Raw genomic sequence first — 16203 nt, 5'->3', positions numbered from 1 at the left:
TGGCACCCTTGGTACAGGCTTGTAATGCCTCGGCCTTAATCCACCATACAGTTGTGCTTTCCCCCATCCTTCTGCCAGTAGCAACACCTGTGCCACCCAGCTGTCATCTGTGGGCTTGACCGGGGGGGAGGGGAGGAAAGGCATCACTACCTGAAGTGAGACAGATAATCCTGCTTCTGCTGCAAAGAAGGAGAATCCAGCTAACCTCACCCCTCCTCCCTGGGCCCAGCCCAGCTGCCCAGTCCAGATGTAGATCAGAATCGGAGTCCCCTTCCCACTCCTACACACATGGCCTGACTCCCACTGCCGTGCACCTTAGCCTCGATCCTTCCTTCTGCTATGGCCCACTCCCCTGGGGCAGAAAGACCAGCAACCCAGTGGATCCGGCTGCATGGGAGCCGCCCCTGGAATCACTAGTGGCAAAGAACCAGCACAGCACCTCTGTCTGCGCCGTACCCCCCGGGCAGCCCCAGGTGTAGGGGGCGCGGCTGCGGGAAGGGGGACATGGGCTGAGCGTCTCTGTGCTCCGGCGACTCCCAGCAGCTGGAAAGGGGGAAATCAAGGAGCTGCAGACCTGCTACAAGCCACCTTGGCTCCCCCTTGCTCGCTGAACGCAGCTCAAATCAGACCCCTCTTAGGGCCCTTTACGCCCAGGGGAGACACCTGCTTCTGTGAGGGGAGGCTGGGGGAGATGACATGGGGGGAACCAGCCCCTTCTCCCCCACACTCAGCCGGCAGCAGCCTGGCCCTCTGCTGGGGGCCCAAGGGGGTCAGGTTCATTCTTGTGCACTCACTGCTCCCCGCACTGGGGGCAACCCCCCTGCTCCAGGTGATTGTGCTGCTGGCCCTCCTCGGCCAGCCGGAGAAGCTAAAGTGGGAGGCTCACCATGCCAGGCCCCGGGGGCCCCTTGAATGGGCCCTCGCCCCGTTGGTTCTGGCAGGGTCATTAGGAGAAGCAGTCCAGGGGCCCCACTGGACTGCCTGGAGGCAGCTTCCCTCCCGCTTTGCATTGGAGGGGAAATGCCCGATCCTGATCCCGCTGAGCTCAGTGGCAGCCTCCACCCCCCCGAAACAAGATCGGAAACCTCTCCCCGGCCGAGGTCTGGGGGCTCCGTGCGAGGCCGCGGCTGGGTGGGCGCCGTGTCTTGCGGCAGCGAATGGCTCCTATCCTGTGGCGGCCGGGAGAGAAGGCATCAGGGCTCAGCAGAGCTAAAGCCAGCCCCGTCCTCCCACCCCAGCCCCCGAGCGGGGTGTGTGTGTGGAGTTTGGGTGGCTTAGGGGCCGGGGAAACCCAGGGGGAAAGGGGTTCGGCTTGTGGGTGCCTCTCTCTGCCCCCGAGCCCTGGGCTGGGGGTTTCAGTCATTCCAAGATGGGCCAGTTCAGGGCCTTACTGGCATGGCACAGAGAGATGCCTCCCCCTGGGTAACTCGAATACATCTCCCGCCCCCCGGCTTAGACTCGTGTCATAGAATCTCAGGGTTGGAAGGGCCTTCAGGAGGTATCTAGTCCCACCCCCTGCTCAAAGCAGGACCAATCCCCCACTAAATCATCCCAGCCAGGGCTTTGTCAAACCGGGCCTTAAAAACCTCTAAGGAAGGAGATTCCACCACCTCCAAGTGCATTTGCCTCAGGAGAAGATAAGGTTAAGTCAAGCTCAGCTTGGACATGAACTCCTGGGGGTGGACTACCTGATGGGCAGACCCTAAGCCCCTTAGGATCCTGCAGGTTTGTACCCAACAGATCTCCCCGAAAACTCTCTCCTCCCCTCAGCCGAGAGAAGACAACAAGCCCGGAGCGTTAAGTGTGCATGTAGCTAAAGTGAAAGCACAGGACTTGGCACAATGTGCCGGCACAGCAATGCTATTCCTACGGTACCACTAAGGAGGGACCAAACGGAGAAAACGGGGCCACTCATGGGAGAGGCGGGGGCCAAGGGGAGAGGGCTGTGTGTGAGCGAGAGGGAGAGCCCAAAGCAGAATGTGGGGAGAAAGCATAAGGCTGACGCAGCGACATGCTGCCCAGTCGTTTGACATAGGCTAAAGCACCAGGGAATGCATTTCTGTTACCTTCACGTTGTCCAGCACCACCAGCGGCCCGTTGACCCCGCACACCGTCCGGTACGCTGCAGAGCAAAGAGCACAGCATTAGAAACGGACTCGGAATAGGGCTGGTTCCCAGGATCAGGCAAGACAGGGACAGCCCCAGGGACATCAAGGCAGCAGCCAGTCTATCGAAAGGTCAAAGCTGCAAATCTTCGGAACTGCCAGAGTCGATTGAATCTTGGGTCACTGGTCCAGTCGCCAGCACCAGAAGCATGGTGTAAGAACCCGACAGCAGGCAGCAAGGGGATAATCTGCCCCCTATTAAGGTCTCGCCTACTTCCTATGAATAGTATTTACATTGTGGTAGTGCCTAGCAGCTCCAGTCATGGGCTGGGACCGCACTGCGCTAGGCGCTGTACAAACACAGAAGAAAAAGACAGTCTCTGTCCCTCAAAGAGCTGATAATGTAAATTAGAGATTAGTTAAAACCCTTAAATACAAGGGTTTGTATCCCTTCCAAAATCGGTGTGAGTGTTACCTATGAAAACATTCTGGCTAGTCTGGTTGTCTAGCTCCTAAGCCTTAACTGCATCCAGTGGCAATGAGTTCCACAGGCAACTTACACATTGTGTGAAAAAATATTTCCTTTCATCAATTTTGAATCTACCAACTTTCAATTTCACTGAATGCCTCCTGGTCTTTGTGGTATGCAAATAAAAGCTCTTGAACTATCTTCTCTAGATGGTTGATATTGTCTGGGGCACGGCTGATCGCTGGATCTCTGCAGCCTTAGAGCTGGCCACAGGGGCCTCCTGCAGTCAGTGCAGCTGGCACCCCCATCCCCAAGACGGAGTAGAGGGATTCTTTAGCACTGCATGGGCCGAAGGGTCTGAGCCAGAGTCCCGACTGCAGCGAGGCGGCTGCCGGTCTCCTCCCTGAACCGCAGTGGGAGGGGCATACGTACCACCTGAACCATTTCTGGGGGTGCCCCCTTCCTTGAGATGTCATTGAAGTTCAAGTAAGAGGGGAACCATTCTCTTATTTAGTTGTCTGACTGTGTAACCCCATGACTGGCTTCACGGCTAAATCCTAAAGCCGGGCTTGGGTTCTAAGACCTGGAATTATATTTCTGCACACGGCCCACGGAGGTGCCCCGAACTCAGCATCCAGCACACTGTGAAAAGGCTGGTCCATGACATGTGTAGGGACCAGACATGTGTGTGTGGGTGAGAGAGAGAGAGAGATGGCAAACTGCCCTCTACTGGATGGAATCAGAAGTGGCCAGCTGTGTGTCATACGCTCTGCACTGCCAGAGGAGGTTCTCCTTTAGCTCAAGCATGCAGGGGCCAGGCTTTTGGAGCAGGGAGATTTATCCCCGTTCCCACCATGAAGAGTCAGGTGGCTGCGGTGTGCGGTTTAGTGACACCTGTGACGTTGCTAGGTGAGCAGGGTTTTGTTACAGGAGAGATGGCGGCTTTCCTTTTCAAATCCCCATGTTGGGTCTGTTACGCTGGACTACGCTCCCCTTTTCCCCAGCGAACTAAAGCTAGCTCCAGAGAGCTCCTTCAGCAAAGAACTGCAGGGTGCGCCCATCCCCTTCCCTAGCTCCGTGCGCCCAGCCACCAGACTCAGACATTCCTCCGGCAACGAGAGCCGCACTTGTGCTGATCTCTTCCTGAATGCGCTCGCTCCCCTGCCCCCCTCTCGCAGCGTCAAGTCCATTAGTCCTGACATATATAGCCACCATTTCTGTAAAGGTCATAACCTGCCCAATAGGCCTTGCAATGGGCTTGCACATCTGGGAGCCCCGGGCCCAGGCTGCCCCTCGGCAAAGGTGTGTGTGGGGGGGATGTGGAGGGAGGGATGGGACCCCCTACCTTGCTATTTGCCAGATTTCAGACCCCTTCACCCAAAAGGGGGCTGTTTCCTCCCCCCACTGGCCAAACCAACCCCGGCTGCAACCAAATATCCAGGCATTGAACTCGCAAATGCTGCTGGAAGAGAAGCGAAGGCGAAACGTACATCAGCCTCTCCCCCATGCCGCTTGGAGTGTAATTAACGAGGGCACACGGCCCCGCCCCCCAGCCAGCTGCCCGGCTGTAGTCCCATGGCGGGGCTCTGGTGACATCATACACCGTGACAGTGGAGTGACTGGGCGACAAGTTAGTTTAGCACTTCAGAAATGTCACTGTGGTTTTGTCGGAAGCTGTGAAAAGCGGCTCGCGCTCTCAGAAAGAAATGGCACCTTCTTACTCAGCCGCTCTCTGGGCTCAGCGAAGTCAGATCCGCTTTGGCTGCTCCTTCCTCCTGCTGGAGCTAACTCGGTTAAAGACAGAGGGAGCCAGACTTGTGCATCACCAGCAGGGCTGTGTACCCAGCACCCACGCCTGGGCAACCCCATAACAGCAAGGGGAGGTCCACAGGTGGTGGCAGGAAGACAATGAGGCTGCACAGGACGGAGGGGCGGAGTTTAGCCTGTGGAATCTTTATTCCTGGCGGCAATCTGGGAGATGGAATGACACCAGCTTGAATTTCAGATCCCAGGGGGCAGCTTGTGGGTCTGGCCGTTAGAAGGAAACCAAACATTATTATTTGTATTATCACGGTGCCTGGAGCCTTAGTCATGACCCAGGACCCTACTGCGCTAGGTGCTGTACAAACCCAGAACAAAAAGATGGTCCCTGCTCCCACGAGCTAACAGGCTAAGTATAAGACAAGAGCCAACAGATGGCTGCAGACAGAAGGAGGACTACATGTGAGCCATGAGAATACTGGTCAGCATGCTAGGAAGAGGTCTGTGCAGCCCGGCCACGGGGAAGGCTGCAGGGCCAGCTGTTAGAAAACAATCCATCTTTCTACTTGTAAATGAAACACATGTGATCTGGCTTCACTGAGACAATCAGCACCCAGCCGTGCACTGCCATTTATACAGAGCAGACCCACCATTTCAAACGAGCGTAGTGCAGAGCCCAGGTGAGCATCTAAAAAAAGAGCCCCAAACCTAGCCCAGCAGTTGAAATCTGGGTCCGGAGTTTGCAATGGGGGCCCATCTGGAGGTTGATAGACAGGCTGCAAGGAGGTCAGTGGTTCTCTGCAAGGCCTTTGCCCCAGTTTTGTTTCCCAGGGGTTTAAAGTCTCGGAGCTTCCCTGGGAATCTCAGGTTCTTTTGAACCCAAAGCTCTGGATGCAGCTCTGCCCAAAGGACTGAAGAAATCACAAGTTTCCCAAGGTTTTGGCTGGAGATGGCCCCAGACTGTCACTCCAGAGCCCTGGGAAAGTTCAGGTCCCGATCCTATCTTTGCACCTGGCCTCTCTAATGCAACGGGCCAGGACAGATCCCCTGATCCAGACACACCTGGATTGGGAGGGAGGTTGGCTCTGAAGCTGAATTTGGTGCCTTGGTTCCCTCTGTAGTTTGAACGTTCTAATGATTCCATTTGTGTCTCTACCACAGACTTCCTGTGTGACCTCGGGCAAGTCACTAGATCATGCTGTGCCTCAGTTTCCTCATCTGTAAAATGGGGATAATAATCCTTCCTTTCTCCCACCTTGTCTGTTCAGGCTGCAAGAGCTTCAGGGCAAGGACTGTCTCTTACTACGTACAGTACCTAGCATATTGGAGCCTCTAGGTGCTAAAGTAACATTCCCATAGAGTGGTGCCCCTGAGTAATCTACCCCATGCACCACTGGGCTCTTCTCTGCCTTCCATGTTAGGGTCTCGAAGAGCCTTACAAACATTACCTTACACCGCCTCCCTGCACACACACACACACACATACACCCCTTTGGTTGCAGGCCAGCAGGAATCCAGAGGCTGTCAAGGTTTTGGCTGCCTGACAAGGGTCATCTATTTAGACCTTGGCCCTGTATGATTGCTGCCTTGTAGCAGACCACGGACTCACCGGCATGGCACCTCCTGCTGGTCGTCTTGGGAATTAGCTCAACTCCAGCTCCGGAGCACCCTCTGCTGGTCAGCGGCTCACCTGCCTCAGGCCCTGTGTCCCTCCTGGACCCCAGTGCCCCTTTACCCTAAGGGTGCTGCCCCCACAGCAGTCCCCATGCTCTGGGTCTCCCCTCCCAGGGGAACCCCCAACCTTCTAAACCCACCTTGCCTCAGTGGCTACTGCCAGTCACCATCTAGCCCCGCTCCCTGGGGCAGACGCCGTCTGTAACGGCCACTCATCATCGGCAAGGGGGTTGGACCAGCTGCCTCTCCCTAACCCCGGGCTGCACCTCTGAAGCCCCAGTACCTTCGTAGGCCTTCAACAAGGCCTCAGCCTGGGGTTTTACCAGGCTGGAGCTCCCCAGTTCCCCTTGCCCTTCCCCCAGCACTGCTCCACTTCAGGTACCCTGTGCTCCCAGGCAGCCTGGCCCTTCCCACTCCAGGGCTAGAGTGAGACTCTCCTCAGCTCCTGGCCCTCCAACCCCCTTATCAGGACCAGCTGGGCCCTGATTGAGCCGGCCACACCTGTGGCCAGCTACTCCCTCAGTTGCTCTCACTGCTTTTCCCAGCCGCAGCCCTCGCCGGGGCTGCTTTTAACCCTTGTTCTACTGGAGTGGGGCAGCCGCCCCACTACATGCCTCCATACTGGGAAACATGATCTCGCTGGCCGGGAACGTGCACACTTTGACCTCAGCCTGGAATGATGCAGTTTTCAGAAGCTGGTTACCTGCGCAGGTGGCATCGCTGGCAGCCCTGCAGGTGGCAGGCAAACCAGTGTCCACCATGACAGGAATATTGGTTTGCCAGATTCAGTCTGACCACGTGCTCGGCTATCCGACCTTCTGCCGTACCACAACAGCTCAATGGCCCACGTACTCCGGTGCTCCCTTCCCTGCCTTATCACATCAAACCATTTTCTCCTCTAGTTTGGTCTCCTGTTGCAGTGTATACGAATAGGGCAGGGTGCCTTTAAATAGCTTGCGAGCCCTCTACTGGCTCTCACTGCCTTCCACATTTTAGAAAGCAGCCAGAACTGCATTGTGTCTACGTAGCTAAGCCTTCCCCGTGGTGTAATGCAGCAAACATGGCTATCTGGACCCCACCATGCTGGCGTTATTGGTAGTGCTGTGTAAAGAGCAAAAGACACAACACTGCTCCTTGTAGGAGGTTGGCTCCCATCCAGAAGCACCAGGGTAATCGTCCTTGAGACGCATTTGCCCTAACTTCTGAGCTCAGCGGAACTGCTGAGTTCATACATCTCTACATTGCCCCATTTGAAACCCACCCACTGGGCTGCTTGGATGACTGGCGATGCTGGTGAATTCCACTAGATACAAACCCACCAGGCTCCAGGGGACTGGGTAGGGAGTAGATCTGGTACCTACAAAGATCCACTTTGAATCCCAGCTCCAGAGTGGAATAGGACGCTCTGTTGACATGCACAGCCCGTGCAATGACACTCCGGAGGATACGGGTGACAAGGGCCAACGCACACCTCATGCGTGGGGACAGAACTGATCCTCAGCTGGGGTCTGTAGACAAGGGCCCCATCCAAACCATGCCTAGGTCAATGGGAGTCTTTCCAATGGGGATCAGGCCTTCATTTCCTGTTGCACCAGGAGGGCTTATGCCTTCCTCTGTTCTCCGAGACAGACCAGCTGACTAGATGGAGGGGTTGGCCATTCTGGTAACACCTCTTTTAAAACGGGTGCTTGCTCTGGCAGCTCTGCTCCAGTCCCCCGACCTGGGCTCATGCCCCAGCATTTATCGTCTCCACGGCAAGCAGGATACCCAGGTGAGTACGCGCAGGACTCGGCTCTTTCCTCCAGCCTGTCCCTCCCCCACAACTGTCTGAGCTGCCACTTTCCCTTTCCCCGCCAGATCTCAAACCCAGACTGATCAGTCCCAGGGTGTTTTCTGTCCATCGTTTTCACTGGCTCTGTCCTCTCATGCCCCTTTGGGTGACTCTACTTGGGAACGAGCTGAGGTCTGGGCGACACGACCCTCTTTCCAGGTGTTACCTTCAAGATGTGGTTCATGTTGGGTGATATTATGACCACTTGACCTTTGAGCCACTTGGATGTGTCCTAGAGGTTCCAGGCCTTCTTCCCAGAAGGAAATCCAGGGCAGCAGTTGAGTAGAACTTGGCTTGGCATCAGTGTCTGGTTTCTATTGTTTTCATTATGTTATTATTTGCATCAAATGAGGGAAAGATCCTGAAGTGCCTGGCTGGCAGAGCTGGGATCCTGCCATGCTCTTCCCAGAAGGGACAGAGAACGCCTGAGCAATGACAATAGTGTATTTTCTGCTCTCACGTTTTCTGTACAGGTGGTTTGACTTTTTCAGGTGTGCAAAGGCATGTTTCATAACCACCCTCCTGTCTATCCCCCTACACCCCCATCTAATTGTCTATCAGTTCCTCCATCCCCATACATCTCCATCTCCATAAGAACGGCCAGACTGGGTCAGACCAACGGCCCATCTTGCCCAGTATCCTGTCTTCCAACAGTGGCCAATGCCAGGTGCCCCAGAGGGAATGAACTATCAAGTGATCTATGCCCTGTTATCCAGTCCCAGCACCTGGCAGTCAGAGGCTTAGGGACACCAGAGCATGGGTTGCATATTTTGATACTATTCCTATACTCACCATGGTACACCTTATAGTAATGCTTTCTCCGTTGGATTATATGAACTGGAACCATAAACTCCCTGAACATTAAAGCTCACCAAATGAGGGTCAATCCATCCTCATCATCATATCCACTCATTATACTCCACACCTGAACATAGCCACTCTATGAACTTCATACCCTCATATCTCAATGTCTGCACTTTGACCCATCAACCTTTTACCCCCAATCGGGGATATCACAGATGATGTATTCCTCATGCCACCCGATCTTAAACCAAACTTTGCACCCTCGATAATCTGTATGTTATTCCCTGATAACCAGAAATTTTTATGCTTAAACTCTGTACCATTCACTTTTTTTTTTTAACATCATCTTAATAAAATTTTTAAATCTTTGCTCCTTCTAGTCAAGGATCTTAAAGCACTTTCTTTCGTATTTCCCTTATTCCTGGAGTTTATTGGCTTCTCAGGTGCTGCAAAGGAGCAAGGGATCTAATGGGGCGATGGAGACAGAGCTGCCCTCTCAATCTTCATCCTGCCCTCCCCAGGCTTTGATGCTCATTGACAATGGAGATCTGCTCTGCGGCAGCCTCTCATGTGCCTGTTCTGTACTTAAATTCACTCTCCACAGTGCTTATGTGTCATGGTGACAGGTGCCTTAGTGACACACAGACGGACAGATGGGGCTGGCCTTCGCGGAAAGGAGCAGCGGGTTTGTAACGACTATAAGCACTCATCATCTTGATTTGACATCTCCTCCTACAGATAACATCTCCGGCAGCTAGCAGCACACAGGGGCATTCTCAGGACTGACTGAGAGTGAAGGATTGTGGGGCTAGATGGACCATTGGTCTGACCCAGTTGGGCCATGCTTATGTTCTTATATGATTTCGTGTCAGAGACAAGGTGGGTGATGGAATATCTTTTATCGGCCCCAAAGAAGCTACACAGAGCTCCTCTTCAGGCTTACGCCAACAGAAGCTCCTGCCTTGTTTCTGTCATATCCTGGGACCAACATGGCTACAACAACACTGCAAAATGCTTCGGAAGATTTCTTGCAGCATTTAGGTTTTTCCTGGGACGGGGGGGTGGGAATCTCCCCTCCAAGTACTGGCCTGGTTCGATTCCACTCCGCTGGGGAATCTGACCCAGTCCCAGCATAAGGTGCAATGTCATCCAGTTTATAAAGACGTTTGAAAAAACATGAATAGTTGTTAACGCTTTTTGTCTTCCAAGCACTCTGCGAGCTGACTGATCCTCGCAACACCTCTGTGGGGTCGTTAAATATCATGGTCCGCATGACAGGCTCTCTGCCTTGCCCGCGATCACGGAAGGCATTAGAGGCAAGGCCAGGAGCTGAACGCAGGGACTTCACTTCTGTCAGCTGCGAGTACGTACAATTTCCGCGGAAGTCAGTGGGAATTGTGCTCCAGATAAAGCAGTTCCAGGCCTGACTTTATATTATAGAGGCACCTAGAAACGACATCTGCCCGGTAAGAGACAGGCCGTGCCCTTCGGTGTTTGCAGTCTATAGACAAGACAAAGGGATTCGATGTAGCTGCCTTTGGGGGATGGAGACCTCCGACAATAAGAGATGTATTGACTTGCCCCAGGTCACACAGCAAGTTTGTGGAAGAATTAGCAAGCAAACCCTGATCTTCTGAGTACATAGCTAGCATCTTCAGCCAATCTCCCTGGACTCCCACCCTCTTTCTTGCTACCCCATAGCCAACGGCTACCTCCCCGCTCGCTGTCGATAGCTCCAGCCCACACTCCCGCACACCCTTGTCGAGGGAGATGCTCATATTCCCTTAATTCCTTCCATTTTTACAATTAGCCAACTCTCTGGTACCCAATTACCTCACAATTCTGCCCAGCAAACCGGCCTCCCATTCTGCAGCCTGGGGGGAGAGAGGGGGTTGCGGGGGCTGCTTCCCCCAGTCACTGGTCTCCCCTCCTTTGTCTCTTTTATTCCCAAAGTGACTATTCTTCCTATTATTTCACTCCCCACTTTTTCACAAATATCCTTTGCTGCTCCGTCTGCTTCCCTTCCCCTGGGAGGTTTTGTTGGGGCCTTTTCTTCTCTCCTCGCCTTTTCTAGCCAGCCCGTTGTTTAGAAACCACCCACACGATACAGTAGTCGATGGAGCCGCCGGCCGGTTCAGTCCTTTCCTTTCTATAAAAGCGGCCCCGGCTCCTAGCCATCTGGCGCAAACTCGCCGCCGTGACCCCATTCAGGAAACTCATTGGCTCCCGGGCAGCCGCTGGACTGGGCATCTCCTTCCAGCGGAGGTATACGAGGACTTGGGAAGAGTCCACTCCTGCCAGCAGCTGTTACCTGAAAGTAGCTACTCTTCCACTGGGGCAGGGACACTCTGCCCACGGCTGGCAGCCGCATTCCCTTTCCAAGCCTACAGCCACTAGAGATCATCAGAGCATTATACACCAGTTCCCACTTCCGATTGCTCAGACATGTTCTCTTGCTGGCTCAGTAGCTGCCCAGCCAGCTTCTCCACATGCATGTTCCATTGCCACAAGGTTTGCTTTTGTTCCCCTTGCATCTCCGGCCTCCTCTGCCTATGTACCTACCTGCCCCCCATCGCTGGTGTGCACGAATGTAGCTTCCCACCTTCACCGTAGCTCAGGACATCATGAGAACATCAGGCCAGTTTTCAAGTCCCGTCGCTGGCTCCCAGTCGGCACCCAATGCCAGCTGAAGCCTTTTGTCTTAATCTTCAAAGCAATTCATGGATCAAGCCCCAGCTAGAGCAAAGCTGTGGACCAAATTTCGATCTGTGGAGCCCCGCGGCAGCCCAGGATGCAGCACGTGAGAGCAGGGAGCAAAGCGCTTTCTGTCCAGGGAATCCATTGTCTGGAGGAGATCAGGCGAATTGCCACCTTTAGGAAATGCTGCAAAACCTTCCTCTTTGGAAAGACTTCTGCTCCGTAAGAATGACACTCCCAACGCTGCCACCCCTTCAGCCCAATACACCCCGCCAGCCACCCAACAAATCCCAAAGGAAAGTAACATCTTAATGAAAACTCAGCCGCCCCTCATCCCACCCAGAGAGATGGCCCTGAAAAGAGCCAGAGTTTCTGTGAAATCCGCTAGGGACATCGCTACTATTGTGGATTTTACATGCAAGACGCTCAGACAGAACGGGAATGGGTGGTCGGGATAAAACCCTTAGATAGACCTGGATCTGGAGGGGGGATGGAAGGAGACATGGTTTAAAGGATCAGTTCAGAGAGGGTGTTCCAGGCGTATGAAAGCACATGAAAATGTTGGTGGAAGAGGCAGACAAAAAGTGGATGCAGGATGGTGGGAGGGGACAGGATAATACGGTAGATGAGCAGATAAGCAGAGGGGCTGAGTGTGTCTTAGGGTATGTCTACCAAGCAGATAGGAGGGTGCTGCCCAGTTCAGGTAGCCGGTGCCCAGGTATTGCTCCTTGACAGAACAAGGAGCAATGGTCTCAAGTTGCAGTGGGGGAGGTCCAGGTTGGATATCAGGAAAAACTATTTCACTAGGAGGGTGGTGAAACACTGGAATGCGTTACCTAGGGAGGTGGTGGAATCTCCTTCCTTAGAGGTTTTCCTTGACAAAGCCCTGGCTGGGATGATTTAGCTGGGAATTGGTCCTGCTTTGAGCAGGGGGTTGGACTAGATGACCTCTTGAGGTCCCTTCCAACTCTGATATTCTATGATTCTACAAACCCACTTGACCCTTGGGGTACATTGTTGGCTGGCTAGTCTGAGACGCTGCTGTGGCCATATCACTATTTGTAGTGCACTAGCTCACGTCCCCAGCTGCCGTGTAGACGTACCCATAGAAATAAGGACAAAAAACTTGGACATAGAGTTAGTCAAAAAGTGTATTTTCGAGGAACACCGGCATTGTTCTTTTTTCTTTTTCTTCTAAAGTTTGTTGGCAAATTTTTCCGATGTTCACCGAAAAGCCACTGACGAACTTTGTTCAGTTTGTAGATGTTGAAAACAAAAACAAATTGCCAAGCGACGAAACGTTTTGAGCCTTTCACCCCCCAAAGTGATATTTTTATGAACAGATCCATTTGTGGGACATTTCCCAGCTAATCAAAACAACCGTCTTTCGCAGCAAAAGGCTTTAATAAAAAATTGTCAACCAGCTCTGCGTCAGCGCAGGGGTTTGTCTGAAATTACACACGCTTGTGCTACGTAAGATGGTCCTTACTGGGCCGAATTCAGGCCTCTCCCAACCACCATTGCTTTTCTCTAGCATATTCAGTTATGTTCTCTGATCAAAAGCAGATGAAGACGGGAGTCTCCTCTGCTTGGGTCTACTCTCCTTTATCCACCTGTTGCATAGGCTCAACATTCTAGATTGCGAGCGTTGTGCTTTTGTCTGAAGTGCGCAATGAGGCCCCGGATCTGCCACGCAAATGGGGCCACCTTGTTGCAAAGAGGAAATAACAGCAAAAGGAAAAATGGACCTTGATCACGCCATGGTGAGAATCCATCGATGGGAGTGACAGTAAATGAGTGACAGGAAGAAGAGGGGAGGAAGGGAGAGAGAAGACAGAAAAGACAGAAAGAGGAAGATGGAAATACATGTAAAGAGACCGAGACAGAATGAGTGATGGAAGGAAAGAGAGAGAAAGAGAGAGAGAGAGAGAGAGAGACCCTCTCCCCCACCGGAAAACACCAATTCAAATAATTAAGGGGTTGAGCTGTTATGAAGAAAAGCCCGGCACTCCTCCGAGGAGCGGCTGGCTGGGTGGGCTGTGATTTTTGTTGAGACAGGGGAGTGAGGGGAGAGGGGGAAAGAAGCTGTTGGACGTGATTGCCAATTCCGCACAAGGAGCGGAGGGGAACAAATCAGAAAGAAAGTCTTTCAACCTGGCCTTTCCACACACCCATCCCCAAATTCACAGCTCCTGTCACATGTAATCTCCATTAGCCCTGACAATCATGCACTATTAACTCCCCTTGGGGCAGGAGGGAGGGGGGGAAGCCAAGTGAGGGGGGGGAGGGCGGCGAAGTAGCAGAGGAAATTGACCATGCTGACAAAGAGGACAACCGGCCCAACCACACCAAAGCACTAATTGTTTCCAATCATCCATCCTCTCCCCACTCCCGTCCTCGCCCCCCTTCCCCTGGCATCTCTAGGGTGGGTCCTCTGTTCAGTTGGGGGGCAGGGGAGGCTGTAGGGGAGTTTAGGGCTCTGGTGCAAAGTGTTCATTTCTCTTCCAATGGACTGGCTGAGTGGCTGGCTGCCAACAAATCTCAGCTTCCAGGCGCGGCTTGGGACTGGCCGCCTGGGTCACGAGGGGACGGTGGGAACTGTTGAAGCCGGGGGATAAATGAAAGAGGATTGAGGAATCGGGGTTCCAGCCGTTGGTGTGTGACTCTTGCGGGAGCGTGGGCACATGTAGAGAGCTACCGTTCCCAGGCATCCGCGCCAAAGGGAACCCGGTCATGGAAATAGTCACGGGGAGCAAATCATACAGACTCGAAGCAAACAGCCATTGGGGACTGGAACCAGCCAGCGCCGGTCTGGGAGGGTCCCTGGGCAAGCATGCGCACAAATGGAAACTCCCTGCTCTGCCCCTGACTTGACCTGTGAGGACCCCTTTGCGGGTAGGGATGGGCACAGCTGGGTTTGCATGGATGCACACTGTGTCCCCCAAAGGGTCGCTCAAAATGTGGCCTACGTACCCCTTAAAAAAGCTCACGAGCCTTGATGAATCTGGGAGGAGTTTCTGATTCAGCAAATTGGGTGGGTGGGTGGATGGGGCGTCTTTTTATTGGACTCCTGGTCTTTGAGACTTGGGCTTACGTTTCCAAGCTTTTCTTTGGAACTGGGGGCAGAGGGAGGGCAGGGCTAGAGACTTACTTTCCTTTTTATTCGAAAGCTGGGATACTCACCTAATCACCTGACTCCAGCAGCTGGCGCTTTAGGAAAAGCACCAAATTTTGCACGATTCACAATAAAACCATAAGGACTGGCAAGAGGGATAACGGCCCAAACAAAACAACCACAGACAGATTTCTCATTTCCAACTATGCTCCCCAGTAGCTCTGCTCCGGTGTCAGGCTTTACTCTGCAGTACTCAGACGCAGGGGCCATGAGACGCAAGGGAGTGCACACACTGTTCAGGAGCGGGGCTGAGCCAAGCTCGAATCCTGGCTCTGCTGCAGATACACGGGCCTGGAGTCTCATTCACACTAGGGCCTCGGTACACTTAAAGGGGACTCACAGTGTGTGTCGGGGCAAAGCCGTGTCAAAGGCTCTCCGTATCAATGGGAAGCAGGCCCAATATGGGCTTTTGGGCCCAACTGCCGAAGCTCTCCGTCTTGCCTCCTATAAAATAGGGACGATACGGTATCTACTTCGCTGGCGTGTGTAATGTTTGCAAATATAAAACAGGGGACCAGGACCTGACTGTCACTGGGCTCCTCCATGAGCAGCAGAAGTCCCTAAAATACGGCAGCAGAGGGTATGGGAATAAAACTCAGACCCCTCCCTGCTCTGAAAACCCAGGTTCCTTCTATCTGAGCTAAACAGAGAGACGCCATTAGCAGCGCGGGTCCCATGACACACAGTTTCCATCCCGCCGAGGGCAGCGGTGCACATACGCATTAGCCGGCTCCTCCCTGTGCTGACATTTCCTATTTCTCTTTCCTAGTGCTGGCGTTTGAAAACCTTGCGACGGTGGAAGTGAGCGGCTCCAAAAGGCCTTGCAGCAGAACTCCCTGTGTCCTAAGGGAGGTTGCAAACCACACCGGCTGCTCTGATCCCGCATTCCTTGCACACCCAAGCTGCCCACTGCCCTGCCGTCTTCACCCAGCACCGTGCCTCAATCCACATGCAGGCGCCAGATACCCGGGGTACGTCTACACTGCACGAAAGCACCCGGGGCAGCGAGGCTCAGAGCCGGGTCACCTGACTCGGGCTCACGCTACGGGGCTAGAACCAGCAGTGTGGACTGTGACACCTGGAGGCTATTTTTAGCCTTGTAACACAAGCCTGAGTCAGTTGATCCGGCTCCGAGACCTGCTGCGGGGATTTTTTTTTTGCCGTGTAGACGTACCTCTGGGCTCTATCCCGTTTTGCCACGGACCGACTGAGTGCCCTTGGGCAAGTCACTTGGCGAACAGAGTTAAGACCACTCAGTATCTCGCACGATCAGACCCTGAGCCGGGGCCGTAACACTGGACAATCCATAGAGACACGTCTCCTGCTCCACCGCTGATGTATGCACCGGGCCCCCCTCCCCTTTCCCGAGAGGCCTGCGCTTGCTTCGAACTTTTCCGACGCTCCCTCAGTGACCAGCTTTCGCTCTTATGCAACCTGCCCATTGTGCGATGTGTCAGTTTGTGCAGCGCTGTCAAACACATTGGCCTATCCAAGCCGACCGGACCCTGTGAAAGGCCCAGCGGGGGGTCACACACTATGCCACTAATTAGGGCCTGCAGTGGAGGGTTCCCAGACACACCTGCACGGTCATGTGACAGAGGCCCCCTGAATGGCAGGCTCGCCCAAGCGTGAAGCCAACGAGCTAGCCTGGAAAAAATGCTGGACTCGCTGTCACGTTTTCTGTCAG

General features: G+C 53.7%; 1 protein-coding gene across 1 annotated transcript in view; it reads right to left on the bottom strand.

Moving 5' to 3' along the window:
- The window catches only part of ATP6V1B1 (ATPase H+ transporting V1 subunit B1), an 80876-nt gene that overhangs the window by 47423 nt on the left and 17250 nt on the right, over positions 1–16203 (bottom strand). The window contains exon 2 of the mRNA XM_054030940.1: positions 2067–2122. Coding sequence (XP_053886915.1) covers positions 2067–2122 — 56 coding nt within the window. The remainder of the gene's footprint in view (positions 1–2066; positions 2123–16203) is intronic.

The sequence above is a fragment of the Malaclemys terrapin genome, chromosome 5 (genome assembly GCF_027887155.1).
Source record: "Malaclemys terrapin pileata isolate rMalTer1 chromosome 5, rMalTer1.hap1, whole genome shotgun sequence".
NCBI lineage: Eukaryota > Metazoa > Chordata > Testudines > Emydidae > Malaclemys > Malaclemys terrapin.
This window is presented reverse-complemented; position numbering and strand designations above follow the sequence as displayed.